Genomic DNA, 14,119 nt, shown 5'->3' with positions numbered 1-14,119 from the left:
AGCTATTGAGATTATATCAATCCCTTTATTTCACTTTTGAGTATTACAGGTGTACCGATAAGGTCGAAGCCTAAATGGTTGTGCTCCAGGTAACAATTCAATGGCGTGGTCAACCTGTCTTTTCGGTGGCAGGCTGTCTGGCCGGAGAAACAAGTGCTGATATTGTTCCAATAATTTCTGCACAGCTTCTGGGGTATTTTTAACAATCAATTCAGTTACAGTCTGCAATTCCAACCAATGTTGCACTGCTTCTTGCTTTATCATGAAACCCAACTGTTCCCCGTTCAGGCTGTAACAGGTCTGAACCTTTGGTAACACACCCTGCACGTGAACTCTCTTCTTATCATAATCAAACTCCATCCATTTTGCAGCCCAGTGAACTGACATAGGACAGTGGCGTTCTAGCCAGTCCATGCCAAGAATCATGTCGTAACCCCCTAGGGGAATGAATTTGAAATCCGTTGTAAAAGTGGTGCCTCCACACAACCATTTGCAGTTTGGCAACCAGTGTTGGCTCCAAAGAATTCCCCCATCTGCTACTTTAACTTGCATTGGCTTGGTCAACAGCTGAATCCCTGGTAAGACATTCATCAAGTGACTTCCCAGAAAACTAGCAGAGCTGCCTGAATCTACTAGCACCAGCAATTGTTGACAATAAACTGAAGCCCAAAGTCGGATAGTCCTGCTGCCCTCACCACCCTCAGCAGCAGCAGCAGACAATGCTAGCACACTGTCTTCATTAGTTTCCTTACTGTCCCCGATACAGTCCTCCAGCTTCTCCTCTTCATTGACAACCAATTCCCACATTTCTTCCACCAAGTACAGAGGAACATTAGTTGAGCAGCGGTGTTCATAGCCCCATTTGTTCCCACACTTGAAACACAGTCCTTTAGCCTTTCTGTACGCCTTCAGAGCTGATAGCTTGCCCTCATCTCTTCTGCCTTGTTGTGGTCCATGGCCTCGACGTTCTTCAGTGTTGCTCACCGCCCTGTTGCCCCCCAATGGTGGTAAGGGTAGTGGCATAGGCGTTGGCTTAACTGACGGTCGGCTGGAATAAGCACCAAATTCAGTTCTTCGACCATCTCTTCGCCCCGAGTGCAGCAGCACATCCTCCTGCAATAAAGCCAGGGAACAAGCAGTATCCCAATCGGATGGACGCTGAATAATTACAGCACTTTTAATCTCGTCTTTCAACCCATCTACAAACCGACCAGTGATCATAGTGGAAGTGAGGTGGTTCTCATGGGCTAATAATTGATGCATAAGCTGGTCGAATTGTTCTACATATTCAGCTACTGAGTTGGTTTGGTGGATGTGATAGAAGTGTCTAATAAGCAGGTTATGCTGATCTCTACCAAACCTAGTGTTCAGCGTAGCACAGAGCGCTTCCCAACTCAGTTCCCTGATTCTGTGCTCCATAGACTGAACCCAATACATGGCAGGACCCTCAAAATGCATAGTAGCAATTCTAACCCATTTCTCAAAAGGCACAGCATAGAAATCAAAATAGGTCTCGCATCTGTGTTTCCAGAGCTTTGGGTTGGATCCATAAAAAACAGGGAACACCATATTGGGCATAGTTGGGCCACTCATCTGTGACCAATTGGCTACTGAGTTCCGGCCTAATGATCCCCAATCGAAGAACGGAGTAAAGGTCTCAGGAGGGATTGGCATACCTCCGACCGGAGCGGGTGTTCGGAGATTCTCCTCAACACCCGGCCTCCGGTGGTTTTCAGCAAAGCGGTGGCGAAATTGCCCGTTCGTCGCGTCGACCGGCGGGATCTCCAGTTGAACGGAGATCGGCACACCCTTCTTCGTTTGTTTCCCGTCAGGAAGGGGCTCCGTCGATGATGATGGTCCGAATTGATCCACCTTTGCCTGGATTGTCTTCAACGCCTCTGCCACCTCCGTGACCTTCATCTCCACCTCCGGTCGCCATTTCCGGAATTCACCTTGTTCCTTTATCATGCCTTTCATCGTCGCCTCAACTGTTGCCAGGGAGGCTTGGACGGTCTCCATACGCCGATGGGTCTCCTTGTTACCTTCCTCAATTTTAGCCATGATCTGCGCCATCGGGTCTTCGTTCCGCGGCGGCGCCATTGCTACGCCCTTCGCCTGAGCTCGGGTGAAGTAGTCGTGCGTGGGCTCCAGCCTCGCTCCGAATACCAGATGTTAGACTCACGATATCACGCTCACAGTTTCACTCCGGCCAGCGTCAAAACTGATCGCCGCCGTCGTCACAGCCGTGTTCTGGTTCAGTTCTGTTCGTGGTCTGAGGTCTTTCCCCTCGGCCAAGTCACCTTATTACACGTATGTGTTTACAGGGCCACTTGGGCTCCAAATTCACTTGGACCACTCATCTCCCGAATAACGGATGTTGGGCCGTCTCACTCGCTGGGCTCTCCTGGGAGCCGTCCCGTGATCCACTTCTCCATTCAGCATTCTTCCAGCTCCTCCATGGACGCTAACACTTGCGCGTCAGCTTATGTAGCCGTCCGACGTGAACGACTTTGTTTTACACAAGTACCTCCGTTCCGGTTTGTTCTATCCCGTTCTTTCTGCAGTCTTAATCATTGACATGTCCACAACTAACACGATACCAACTTTAGTTGGCTATTAAAACTACATATTTGTATAGAGCCTAAAAAAAGCCACAAGACTCGATATTTGATTGTACGGAGAGACAGATAGTATCTAAAATATATTTGTCGATAAATATTTCTGTACTTTGCAACAGAAAAAAAACTATCGAAATTATAATATTTAGTTTGATATATGCTTATAAAAAAATGTTGAGTTACTACCAAGAGCTGTTAAGTTATATTAAAGATACTATTATTAATATAAAATAGATTATAACTATTAAAATTTTATAGAAAGGGTAGAATGTATACGTACTGTTTTTTGTTATCGTTTATATAGATATTCACATAGCTTTTTTTCACTGTAATATACAGGTGCGGTATTGAACTAATAGCCTTGTGTAATGCTCTAAAGCAAAATGCCCGTCTAGCTCAGTCGGTAGAGCGCAAGGCTCTTAACCTTGTGGTCGTGGGTTCGAGCCCCACGGTGGGCGATTTGATTTTTTGAATTTTCTTTCAACTTTTATTTTTTTTCCTGTTCTTTGAACCTTTTGAATTTTCCCAGCGGAGAGAAGAGAAGGCATCCTCCGCCGCCCTCGTCCCTCTCCTCCGGCTCCCGGTCGTCGCGGCGTCGTTCTATTTATCCGCCAGGAGCTGTAAGGCTGGCCCGGGTAGTAGAACAGCAGGTCCGACCGACGTCTCGGTGGCCAGGCCGGATGGATGACAGGACCACATGCGAACATTTCCGCCCTAGAAAATGGTGCAGACACCGTGAGCAACTGTAATCTGCTACGCGCTGGTCCCTGGTTCTGAGTTCCAGCCAGCTGCACCCGATGCTGTTGCGCGGCATTTCTATGAAACGCAGCAGGAGCAAATCTGGAACTGGAACCAGTTGCAGATTTCGGACGTTGCTTTCGAACAAGCTAGGATTGCTTTGTGGTGGCTGTTTGAATGGCATTTCTTCATCCCGGGTTTGGGTCGGGTCGGGTCGTGTCGTGTCTGTCTAGCCGTTCGCTTTTGCGTCCGAGACCGCGTTCCGGCCCAGCGCGTGCCGAGAGCAACGCGTCCTAGCTTGCGCGGTATCCAGTTGTGCCGATCCCTTTCCGCTCATCAACTCCTGGGACTGGGAGGCAGCCAAGGTTGAACTGTGCCTGGTGGCGCGTCTCTGCAACGAAATGAATGATGCTGGCGATAGGTAGCGACAACGATGGTTGACGCGACGTGTGCTGGTTCACGACTTGGGCCAAATATCGTGCAAATTCTTCCTCTCCAAAGCCCTGAATTTCTTTCTCCAAACCTGCTCAATTATTTCCTCACTTGGTTGGTGCTCAAATGCTAGCTAGGGATCGCAGATCGGAAATGATCAACGGAGGCAGTGCCTTGTTCACTTGCTGTTGTTTATGTGTCGTACCAACGTACGTGGGTTACCCTGAAGCCGACACAAATTCCAGTGCAATGCAAATTTCATTCAGGAAAGCATGCACGCGGCTTCCTCTGCAACACCAGCATTATTTATAGGCGACAAAATTGACTGCAAATTAAAACTGCGGTTTTCTTCCACAACACCGGAACCAAACCGAGCCCACTCAACTCCTCCATCGGGCCGGCAATCCTAAACACAAATAAAATGCGTTTATTTCAGCACACATTTAGCCCTCACCTATATATATATGCATGGAAACGTAGAACCCAAGTAGCAAGTCCTAATAAGAAAAACTGAAAGAATGACAAACAAGTCCAATGCAACGAGTGTTGTGTTCATTATTGTTCAAGTCGATCTTGAAGGTAGCAAAAAATAAATAAAAAAAATCAAGCACTGCAATTCATATACATGAAAGGAAAAAAAAAGTACTACTGCCGTATGAAAATGTTCGCATCTCCTCCAAGGAATGTACCCTTATCTAATACACGTAATCCATGCATACATGACTAATAATCACAATCACAACAAAACCATAAGACTAGACTAGAGGCGGCAATGGCACTGCTTCTCTTCTGCGCCCCTACCTTATCTGACCCAGCTGCCCGTGCTGCTGCTGCGTCCGCAGCTGCTCGTGGAACCACATGATGAACTCGCCGGCGCGCCTGTCCACCGCGCTCCTCAATTCCTCGTTATTGTCCTCCTCCCTCGCCAGGTACGGCGAGTCCGTGATCCGCACCTGACGCGGCGCCGGGGCGTCCAGGCCCAGCCCCAGATCGCCGTCCGCCGCCTCCTCGACCTCGACGTCGTCCATGAGCGCGAACAGCCTCGTCACCGCCGCGGCCGAGACGTGCCGCTCCGGCTCCGGCTCCGGCTCCGACGGGTGGCCGCGGCTCTGATGCAGGCGCAGGCGGCGCCGGCGCGTGTGCATCGGCGTGCTCTTGCAGCTGAACTCCACCTCGCGGGGACGGTACTGGTACTTGCTGCGCACGGCGGCGGCGGGGTCCAAGGACCGGCACGACAGGGACGACGGGGCCGCGAGCCTCGACGACGCGCGGCCGTGGCCGTGCGGATACGGGTGCACCACCGCGGCAGCGGGGTCCATGGACCGGCACGACATGTACGTCAGCGCCGGGTTCTGCTCCCGCCCCCGCGCGGCGAGGCGGCGGCGGCGCTTGCTGCTGGAGAGGAGGCGGTGCATGTGGACGCCGAGCGCCGCGAGCTTCGGCTGGTGCTTCTTGACGAGGACGAGGTAGACGGCTTGCACCCCGCGCCACAGCTTCTTGGAGGGGCATGGCGGTCCACCGCTTGCCTCCGTTGGCGACGACTGACCGCTGCTCATCGATCTCGATCTCTCGCCTCCTGTTTCTTCCTTTTTCTCGTTTCGGAAACTGCCGGCGATCGTGTGTGGCCTTGTCGCCCAGGAATCGACGGTGTGTGTGTGGTGAAGGGATGGAACGAATGACTGGAGAGGAGGTGGGAGGGAAAGGTATTTAAAGGCAGCAGGAGGCGACATTAACGGTGGCCGTTTCAAATTGTTATACGGCGCTCGTGCGCCACATCCGCCACCTTCTTTGTTGCCATTTTAAAAAGTTAATTCTCTGCTCAACAAGCATTTTCTTCTTCCAGGCAGAAGTGCAGCAGGCTCGATTTGTGCAGCCCCGACTGATCTTCCCGTCAACGTGGTAGCCTCCATCCCTAATCATACGAGCCTACACTCCCTCAGGATTCAACAAAACCCTGAATCAATTTTGATGTAATAAAAACACGATTACAAAAATACTCTTCGCTTCCCCAAGTATATTGCTCATGCACAGTACAGCTCGAAGTTTCTGTCATACTCGATACAGTTTGTTAAGCAATAACGACTCAGATTCTTGCTGAAAGTTGTGTGCAACTAACTCTACAAATGTCTACTCCTAAATCCAGGCATGTAAAACATGCATTGCGTGTATGGCTCCACAATTTGGATACTGTTTTTTTTTCCTGGGGAGTGTAAGCTTCAGCCAGATATTTGCTTGGCTCATTGAAGTCTGTCTGGATCTAGACCCATAACGGCGACAGGTGCCCGCCGGGGTGATGACCAAGTGAGTGACTGATCAGCAAGAGATTACACAGACCTGTCTGTTGGGCAGAATTTTCAGCGTGTTTGGTTCTAGCTACAATTTACCACGACTCAAAATAGGTAAGTCTGCCAGGTCATAGAAGTGTGGTAGAAAATTTGGAGCCACATTTATTTGCTATGACTAAGAGCTAGTTTGGAACCCTATTTTCCCAAGGAAAATGAATTAATTTTCCTTGAAAAAATATTAATCCCTTGGAAAAATGGGTTTCTCAAACTAGCTCTAAAAGAATTTTACCATACCTTTTTACTCTATGATATATGGAATCTACAATAATATTGCAAAAGTTCAGTTGTGAACTAAACACTTGTCAAATTGGTCAAACTTGCATAAGGTAAAGTCTCAACCAAACATGTCCAGCCACACTTCAATTTGTCCGGTGTCTTGTTACTGTAATCAATAAGTAGGACCGAGTGAGGGCACATGCCCCCACTCATTTCTTTGTTCCAAGTACTAGAGTCTAGGTTTTCACCATAAGGTTTCCTAATCAACCTAATTTAGATGCTCCTGCTCTAGTTTTTTGGTGCTCGTCTTTACAAATATGCCCTCAATCATATTTTGTCACGGGTTAGTTTGCAAGTGAATAAAGATTCTGATAAGGTTAGGCTCTCCGTGGAAGAGTTTCTGTTGAGTCTTCTACCAACTTAGGGCGGCGTGTTCGTTTCTGGCGGTTCAGTCTGTTCCAAGCCTCATTCCAGATGGAAACAATCGGCCCGATTTGTACTTGGGTCGTTCCATTTCTTACTGTTTGTTTCGATCCGAATTAAAAACGAATCTGCTTCGGTTCAGAGTTTCTCCTTCCCTCGCAGGCTCGGTACCAATCCCGGTCGCGTGCCCCTCCGAATCGAATCTTGGCGAGGCGAGACAACTACACGTCACGAGATAATATCAGTTTTGTTGTGAAACAAGTGTTTCTATTCCTGCTTGAAACAAACAACCATCATATGTTCTACAATTTTCGTTCATGTCTGAATTTCACTGGTGACCAGGTTTCAGTGAACCAACTGAATTCACTTGATCCTTGCCCTGGAAGGGTTCAGGCTAGGATTGAAACCGTTACAAACGAACGGACCCTTAATCATAGGCCCAAATCAAGCGTACACACACAAGATACAGGGCTGTGGGCACCTGGGCTAGGGCCCAGAGTGAGGCACAATTTTTTTAACTTAAAATATAAAAATTAAAAAGTACATGATTAATTTACCACATTTTAATAGCATCAGTTGTTCCTTGAAAGTATTTTGGAATTTCTTCATAGGACACTGTGTCAATGGAAGGTATATATAGGCTGCTGTAAGCCCAGTTTCAGAAGCATCACCCTCCTTTTGCCTGAAGTCACATGTTCCCCTCTAAACTACGATGATGTGCCAAACTACTTTTTTTCTCGAGGACATATCAGATGCCCTGACACTCCCGCACTATCCTTAAGTTGAGGCCATGCCGGCGGCCGCGCGGGGCATATCGGCCATATATAAGCTGTGTGTGAGCAAAAAACATTTTGAGTTGAGCTCAATTCGTCCATTATTAGTAATAGCAAGTTACTCCTGCTCAGAATTTGACTATGATCCTCTTTCACGCCTCATGTTTTGGCCCACCACAGTACAGCCTCCTCTTCAGTTTCTTGGCCCAATACGAGCCCGACCCAGTTACGCTTTGCGAGCCTGGCTTCATTCCGTAAGACCATAATGTCTGGAGTCAACACCAAGTCGCCAACACAACCCGGGTCTGTGCTGAAATGCACATACAGTACGTAGCAAGTCGACTCAGAGACACGGAGGTTGAACATGTAAATATATAGTACCTGGATCGGATGCGAACCAAGTCGACGAACAAGAACAAACGTATGTTTGTATATATATACTTACATCACAGTACGCAGCTGGAGTATAATACAACAGTATGGATATATGGATGTGTTCATGCTACCTAATACGTACAAAGTACGTACAACTATGATGCATATCCTTCTGGTCGGTAGCATGCATGGATGTGTGCATGCTACCTACTAGTAGCTGACCTGAATATATACCATGTCCATGATGATGCGTCCCGCTGGCAGCATGTAGGCCGCGTGACAGTGGTACGTATCCACTATACAACACTTATATATATAGTACGTTGGGCTATATATATGCGTCCATGCATGCATGTATTATATGTAATAATAAAGGCCCCCGGCCGTAAAGTAGCAGGCAGCAGCGCAGACGCAGCATGCCGCCGCCGCCGCCACCGTCGAGGCCGATCGCGCTCGCGCATGCTCTCCGGTGTCAGACGTAGGGGAGCGCGCAGCTGCTGGAGCGGCTGAGCTTGTCGCAGCCGCATGCGGACAGCGGCGTGGCGGTGGCGCCGCCGCCGCCGCCGCCGCCGCCGCCGCCGCCGCCGCCGTTGATGCTGTTCCTCCGGCTCGTCCGGCGCATGCTGCTCTTGCGCGCTATGTCGCGCATGGAGCTGGCGAGGGACAGCTTGGGGTTGAGGCGGACGGTGGAGTTGAAGCGCTCGCACATGGCCGCGTGCGCCGCCACGGCGCCGCCCACGCCGAGCGCGGGCTCCCGCGCCTGCCGCTCCTTGACGGCCTCGGCGCACAGCCCGCACACCCACTTCCCCTGGAACCGCTCCCGCACGCGCCCGATGTACGTGGGCGTGCACTCCTCCGCCATCCCGCAGCACTCGCACCGCACGCTCCGCGCCTCCACGCCGCCGCCGCCGCCGCCGTCCGCCGCCGGGTCACCGCCCTCCGACGAGCCCCACCGCTGCAAAAGCACGCAACTCGTCCAGGTCAGTACAGTACAAATCAAGCCACTTAACTTGCTTGGAACTACGGCGGTGGCCCGGTGCATGCATGCATATAGGCATGCAGCAGTGTCCGTGTATCGACACGACGATCGATCATTACCGTGGGGGCGGCGGCGTCCGTCTGTCTGCTAGCTAGACGCCAAGGCATTGCGAGCAACGACGACGTACGGAACGGCCTCTGCCGTCGAAGCTTCTTCTTTTTAACCGAACCGACCGACCGACTGTTACACTGTGTCGCGCGTGCTTACAGCCGCTACCGCAAGAAGAAGAGGCAGGCAGGCAGTTAGCCTGAGCGATCAGTCAGCTAGCCACTTCGCACGGGTAGCTAGGCTATGGCTATCACTCACACGTACACCTACTTAATTGTACTGTCGTGCGCGCACGGGCTGGGCGGCTGTGGGTGGCGACGCCTCCCCGGCCGGGGGGGCCTATTTATAGGCGCGGCGCCGGCGGCAGGGTTGGTCCCGCGCCCACAGTATCTGAGTAGTAGTAGTATCACAGGAAAATCGGCTCCGTCTCTCTAGCTGCAAATCCTGTGTGCGGAAAAGGGAGAGGGGAAGAACCTCCTGACGACGCTCGAGCAACTAGGGCCAGGAGATTGTTACTCTCGCCAAAAGTGCGTCTCTTCCCCACGGGATCGAAATATCCCCTGTTCGCTTTGATTTGATCTACAGATCTTTGCTCCTAGCTTTATTCGTCCGGTAAAGTGCAACGCCACGATGTCGATCTTCCGAACGATCAGTGATTATCTGTCGTGAGTACTGACGTACACACACTTGCAACCCTCTTGCAGATTCATCGATCGGCTGTCGTCTCTGCCATTGGCGTGCATACGCGTACAGTTGGGGATCGAGCAGCCAGCTGCTGGACGAGGATGGATCGGAGGATGCATGCATGGATCGAGCAGCGGGGCCGGGTGTCCAAATCGCGCGCCTGTGAGCGGCTCACGGGATGCGCATCGCCGGCGGGGGCGTTGTGCCATGACAGAGCTCCAGGGCCTAACCTCATCTCCTGCCGCAGGACGGTAAGTGACTTTTCCCTGTTCATTCATCTCTTTCCTTTCTTTTTTTCTTTTCTTTTCAGACCACTCCATCCATCGTCCTCCTTCATCTGCCCTACTGTACGCGCTGCGTGCCACTGCACGCCGAGGCGAAGCTTTCGCCGATGGCGATGACTGGCTGGCCTATCTACGATGACACCAACACCTAGTAGACACCAAGAACAACCCCCGGCCACTAGTAGCATATAGGATCGATCGGAGAAGAGACTATGATGAGAATCATCAGATCGGTGTCCCAACTGGCATGGAGGTCGCATCCATGGATCTCCTGCAATTAATTGGACGCTAGCGAAGAGCAATAGGGAAATAAAGCAGGTCCATGTATCGGCACAAACAACATCCCATCCCGTCCTTCAGAAATCACATGCTGGCATGGCATGCAGAATGAGAAAAAAAAACACGTGGAACATCGAACGCACGGGAGACTAGCTATATTGCAGCAGAAACGCCAACCATATTGCAGTATTGCACTACACAGTTTCTTAGCATAGATAAGACTATTGTCGTAGAAGCAACTCTCACATTATAACACTTCCATTCTCTAATTAAGGACCTGTTTAGAAGCAAGTGTTATTAGAGAGTAGCTAGCTAGCTGCAGCATTGCATTAGGTGCTAGAGGGTGGTGCCAGCAGAACATATACGATTCTAGGGTTGGTCTCAGTCTCACCACCTTAGTTTTTGGTGCTCCATTTTGCACCCAAACCTAATCATATAAGTGAAGCGATATGTTTTGTCCTAATAACACAGATTAACCGCAGAAAGAGAAAGTTACGAGGGTGATGAGATATTTTATTTATTAACACATGGGATTCATCTGAGCCTAGAAAGTGATCGAGTTCACACGCTGGAGTTGTTTAACTCATACCAACACTATTAGTTGATATGCCGTATTTGATAATTTCTAAAACGTGTATACGTAGCTGTGCTGCTCTAAGACGGCTGCTTTTTTACTAAAGCCAAAATATCCTAGAAGGCAAAGATGGGTAAAAGTTTAAACACCAAAGGGCTTGTTGCTCGTATATATGCCTCATGGATTGGAAGGTATTAAAAATAATTATGAAGAATTTAGACTTGCTATAGATTGAAACCCACGTCTAGTCCCCTCCAATTTAAAATGGATTTTGATGTAACCGAACAAGCTCGTTTGACCGTTTCAGTTAAGGATTCAAATGGCAACTTGTAAAAAGGAACATGTCATTTCCATTAGTCTGACGATTTATGGCTACAGTAAACCTTTTAGTAGTAGTAGAAATAATATACAGATATTATTGTAATTCAACTTCTAGTGACTTTGTCTGTGTCTATCTAAAAATATTCAGATGTTCTTTTTTTCAAATTATCTCATATCCATATTCAGTATGTAATACCATGTCCACTATTGATCCTGACATGCATGCCCTAGCCAAGAAACTATAGAAAGAGGATGAATAAAACCCAAAGCTGCATAAACATAAAACGGTAGATGTGTGAAAGCAGAACCACATCAAGGGCTGATTTGAGAACCTCAAATCCCCTTCAGGATTGGAGGAGATTAAGGTAAAAATTAACTAATTTCCTCTCCAATTCTCTTCAATCTCAAAGACGATTTGCGTTTCAAAACTAGTCCCAAATAAAATCATAAAGTCTGCAACCCTTCTCAAATACGCCCCATGCATAGTATCAATGTATCATGATAGTATGATAGTCCTATAAGTAGGTGAATTAAACTCCTGGTACTATGAGAGTGTGACAAAAGCAGGTAGCCAAGATTGTGCCGAATCTCGGTAGTCCTAAAAGCAGCTAATTGTCCTGCTAGGCTCCTAGTAGTAGTGGTAGGTGTACAGCGACATCACAAAGGTGGTCAAGATTATGTTGAATCCATGGTCAAGGAAAAACTGGGCTGGCTTTAGATTCCACATGGAAAATACACAATACAGTTCCCATAAAACCTTTCGTCTAAAATACAGACATGAAAGCACATAATAATAATTGCTTGGTATATTTATTGTTGTGCACAGGAAGGAAATGTATACGTGTGATAAGCTATACTGTCGTAAGCTAGCAAACATCAATATGCTACATGCATACAGCATATATACGCACAAGTGGTTGCTCTTATTATCTGGCCATACGCACAATTCGCGATAAAAACGTAGCCATCTGGAAGCTAGCTAGGCTCACGAGATGTATCTGGTGACAAACATATATGCCTCTTTACGCTCAACTTTCTCCACTCTATTTGAAATGGGTCATGAGATATATGCTCTGTTCCTCCCACCTACAATGATGCTACCAGCCTACTACTCCACGGGAAGATAGAAGGGAGAGGGTACATGTGACCAGATGGGTCAGGCTATAGATGTCCAATAAGCACGAGGCCTGCGAGCCCGGCACGAAGCCCGTTATTTGAGCCTGGCACGACCCGGTTTTATACGGGCCCGGGCCGGCCCGACACGAATAAGCGGGCCGGGCTCGGACAAAAACTAGGCACGGTGGGCTAGCCCAGCACGGCCCGTTTACCTCTAAGCCCATTAAACCCGCTTTTTTACACTAAAACGTGCTTACCGGCCCGCATAGCCCGTTTTTCGGTCCATTTTTTTCGTGCTAAACGGGTCGGCCCGGCCCGTTTAGGCCCGCTGCGGGCCGGGCTCGAACAGGAAATTGAGCCCCCGTGCCTGGCGGGCCGGGCTTCACCGGGCCCGGGCCGGGCCGGGCTTCACCGGGCCCGGGCCGGGCCGGACCGGGCGGCCCATTTGGACATCTCTAGGTCAGGCTATACGGACCGGTACGAGGCACGACCATTTTAGCATGACACGAACAAAATATGGCACAATAGTAACTGTGTCGGACCGACACGAGACTCGTCATGGGTCATGTTTGGGCTTAGGTACAAGCTTATTGGTCGGCACGAGCATGGCCCATTTAATGTGGGCCCAGTTAGCACGATGTTAGCCACGGATAGCCTATCAAACCAAAGACAGCCTAGCACGACTTGTTTATGGTACATACTTACTTGTTCTAATCTAGTCCACAATATATATATAAATATATAAATATGACCAACTCGATCCTCACTTTTAAGCTATTTTCGAGTTCTATTACAAAAAATGAGGAAAATAAGCAAAAGCAGGGAAAAACAAGTTATTTTCGAGCTCTGTTACAAGGTGGGCCTTGGAGCGCGTGGCACAGTATCACGACACGATATGATAGCCCGACACGACTCGTTTAAAACTAGTCGGGCCGTGTTTGGGCTCAAACTTCGGCCCACGAACGGGCACGACACGACTCGGTATTTATTCGCGCAATGCCTCAGCCCGATTGAATTGGCACGACCCATTGGCCACGTGTAGGAGAATGGGAGGGGAAAACGTTATGGCGTGTGCTGTCCTAGTTGCAGCTATAGATGTCCAAATGGGTCGCTCGGTGAAGCACGGCCTGGCAGCCGGGCCCGATCCGCCAGGAACGTTTAGAAAAGTGGGCTAGACCTACCAAGCCCACGGTCTCGTTTTGCTGCACGGGTCCGACCCGTAGCGGGCCTAAACGGTCCGTACTGTCCTGGTAAGCATGAAAATAGCAGGCCAAAAACGGGTTGGTGAGGACGATTTAGTAAAAAAGCGGGCCAAGTGCTAAACGAGTCGGGACAACGACTTATTTTGTTATCTAGGTCTAGCCCACTTATTCGTGCCGGGACAGGTTAGGCCCATATAGACCGGGCCGGGATGGGCTCGAACCGGGCCACAAAACGAGCTTTTGGCTTCGTGCTTCCTGTGGTTGCGGCGCGAAGAGAGATAAAATTGTTAAGTAACCCTAGTTAGGGTTATGTGGGCAAATACCTGCTTTGCCCCTGAGGGGTCTCACACCTCTATATAAGAACTTGTACAACCCCTCATAATAGAAGAGAAGAGAAAGAGGCCAGAGGCCCAACCCTATATCCTGTGTCTCATGTGTTTCCTCTGTCGTGCTTCTGGGAAGGGAGACGGGTCCTCTACAACTTCTCGCGCCTCTACTACTGACGGGAGGGAAGGGAGCGGATCTGGTGATTCGTGGTAACATAGTTCTCAATACGTTATCAACACGCTCTACCTCGACGTTGCTGCGAGATCAGATCTGCATCAACTCTCCGTCAAGTCGGCAGGTCCCTGGCCTAGCTGAACTGTCCTAT

General features: G+C 49.4%; 3 protein-coding genes and 1 non-coding gene across 6 annotated transcripts in view; 2 read left to right on the top strand and 2 right to left on the bottom strand.

Moving 5' to 3' along the window:
- The first annotated feature begins 3,003 nt into the window (after nucleotides 1-3,003).
- TRNAK-CUU (transfer RNA lysine (anticodon CUU)) lies at nucleotides 3,004-3,076 on the top strand. Its single transcript has one exon. It is a non-coding gene; the product is annotated as a tRNA-Lys (tRNA).
- Nucleotides 3,077-4,425: 1,349 nt separating this feature from the next.
- Nucleotides 4,426-5,452, bottom strand: LOC103635867 (uncharacterized). Its single transcript, NM_001362851.1, has one exon. It carries the CDS (start codon nucleotides 5,342-5,344, stop codon nucleotides 4,586-4,588), a length of 759 nt encoding a protein of 252 aa, NP_001349780.1. The 5' UTR covers nucleotides 5,345-5,452; the 3' UTR covers nucleotides 4,426-4,585.
- A 2,469-nt stretch (nucleotides 5,453-7,921) lies between these two features.
- LOC111589983 (uncharacterized) lies at nucleotides 7,922-9,180 on the bottom strand. The gene is made up of 2 exons (XM_023300923.2): nucleotides 9,019-9,180; nucleotides 7,922-8,875 (listed from the first exon to the last, which is right to left on the bottom strand). The coding sequence occupies exons 1-2, from the start codon at nucleotides 9,064-9,066 to the stop codon at nucleotides 8,393-8,395; spliced, it is 531 nt and encodes a 176-aa protein (XP_023156691.1). The 5' UTR covers nucleotides 9,067-9,180; the 3' UTR covers nucleotides 7,922-8,392.
- LOC103637263 (uncharacterized) overlaps nucleotides 9,150-14,119 on the top strand; it is a 72,919-nt gene continuing 67,949 nt past the window's right edge. For 2 of the 3 annotated variants that reach the window (XR_002264586.3, XM_020543354.3), the window contains exons 1-2: nucleotides 9,150-9,619; nucleotides 9,712-9,942. Coding sequence is in view for 2 of the 3 variants with exons in the window: in XM_020543354.3 (XP_020398943.1) it covers nucleotides 9,793-9,942 (150 nt within the window). In the remaining variant the exon portion in view is untranslated. The remainder of the gene's footprint in view (nucleotides 9,620-9,711; nucleotides 9,943-14,119) is intronic. The other variant, XM_020543355.2, reaches the window with a different exon arrangement.

This window comes from Zea mays, chromosome 8 (genome assembly GCF_902167145.1).
Source record: "Zea mays cultivar B73 chromosome 8, Zm-B73-REFERENCE-NAM-5.0, whole genome shotgun sequence".
NCBI classification, from domain to species: Eukaryota; Viridiplantae; Streptophyta; class Magnoliopsida; order Poales; family Poaceae; genus Zea; species Zea mays.
The sequence above is the reverse complement of the archived record's forward strand: the minus strand, read 5'-3'. Positions and strand labels throughout refer to the sequence as shown.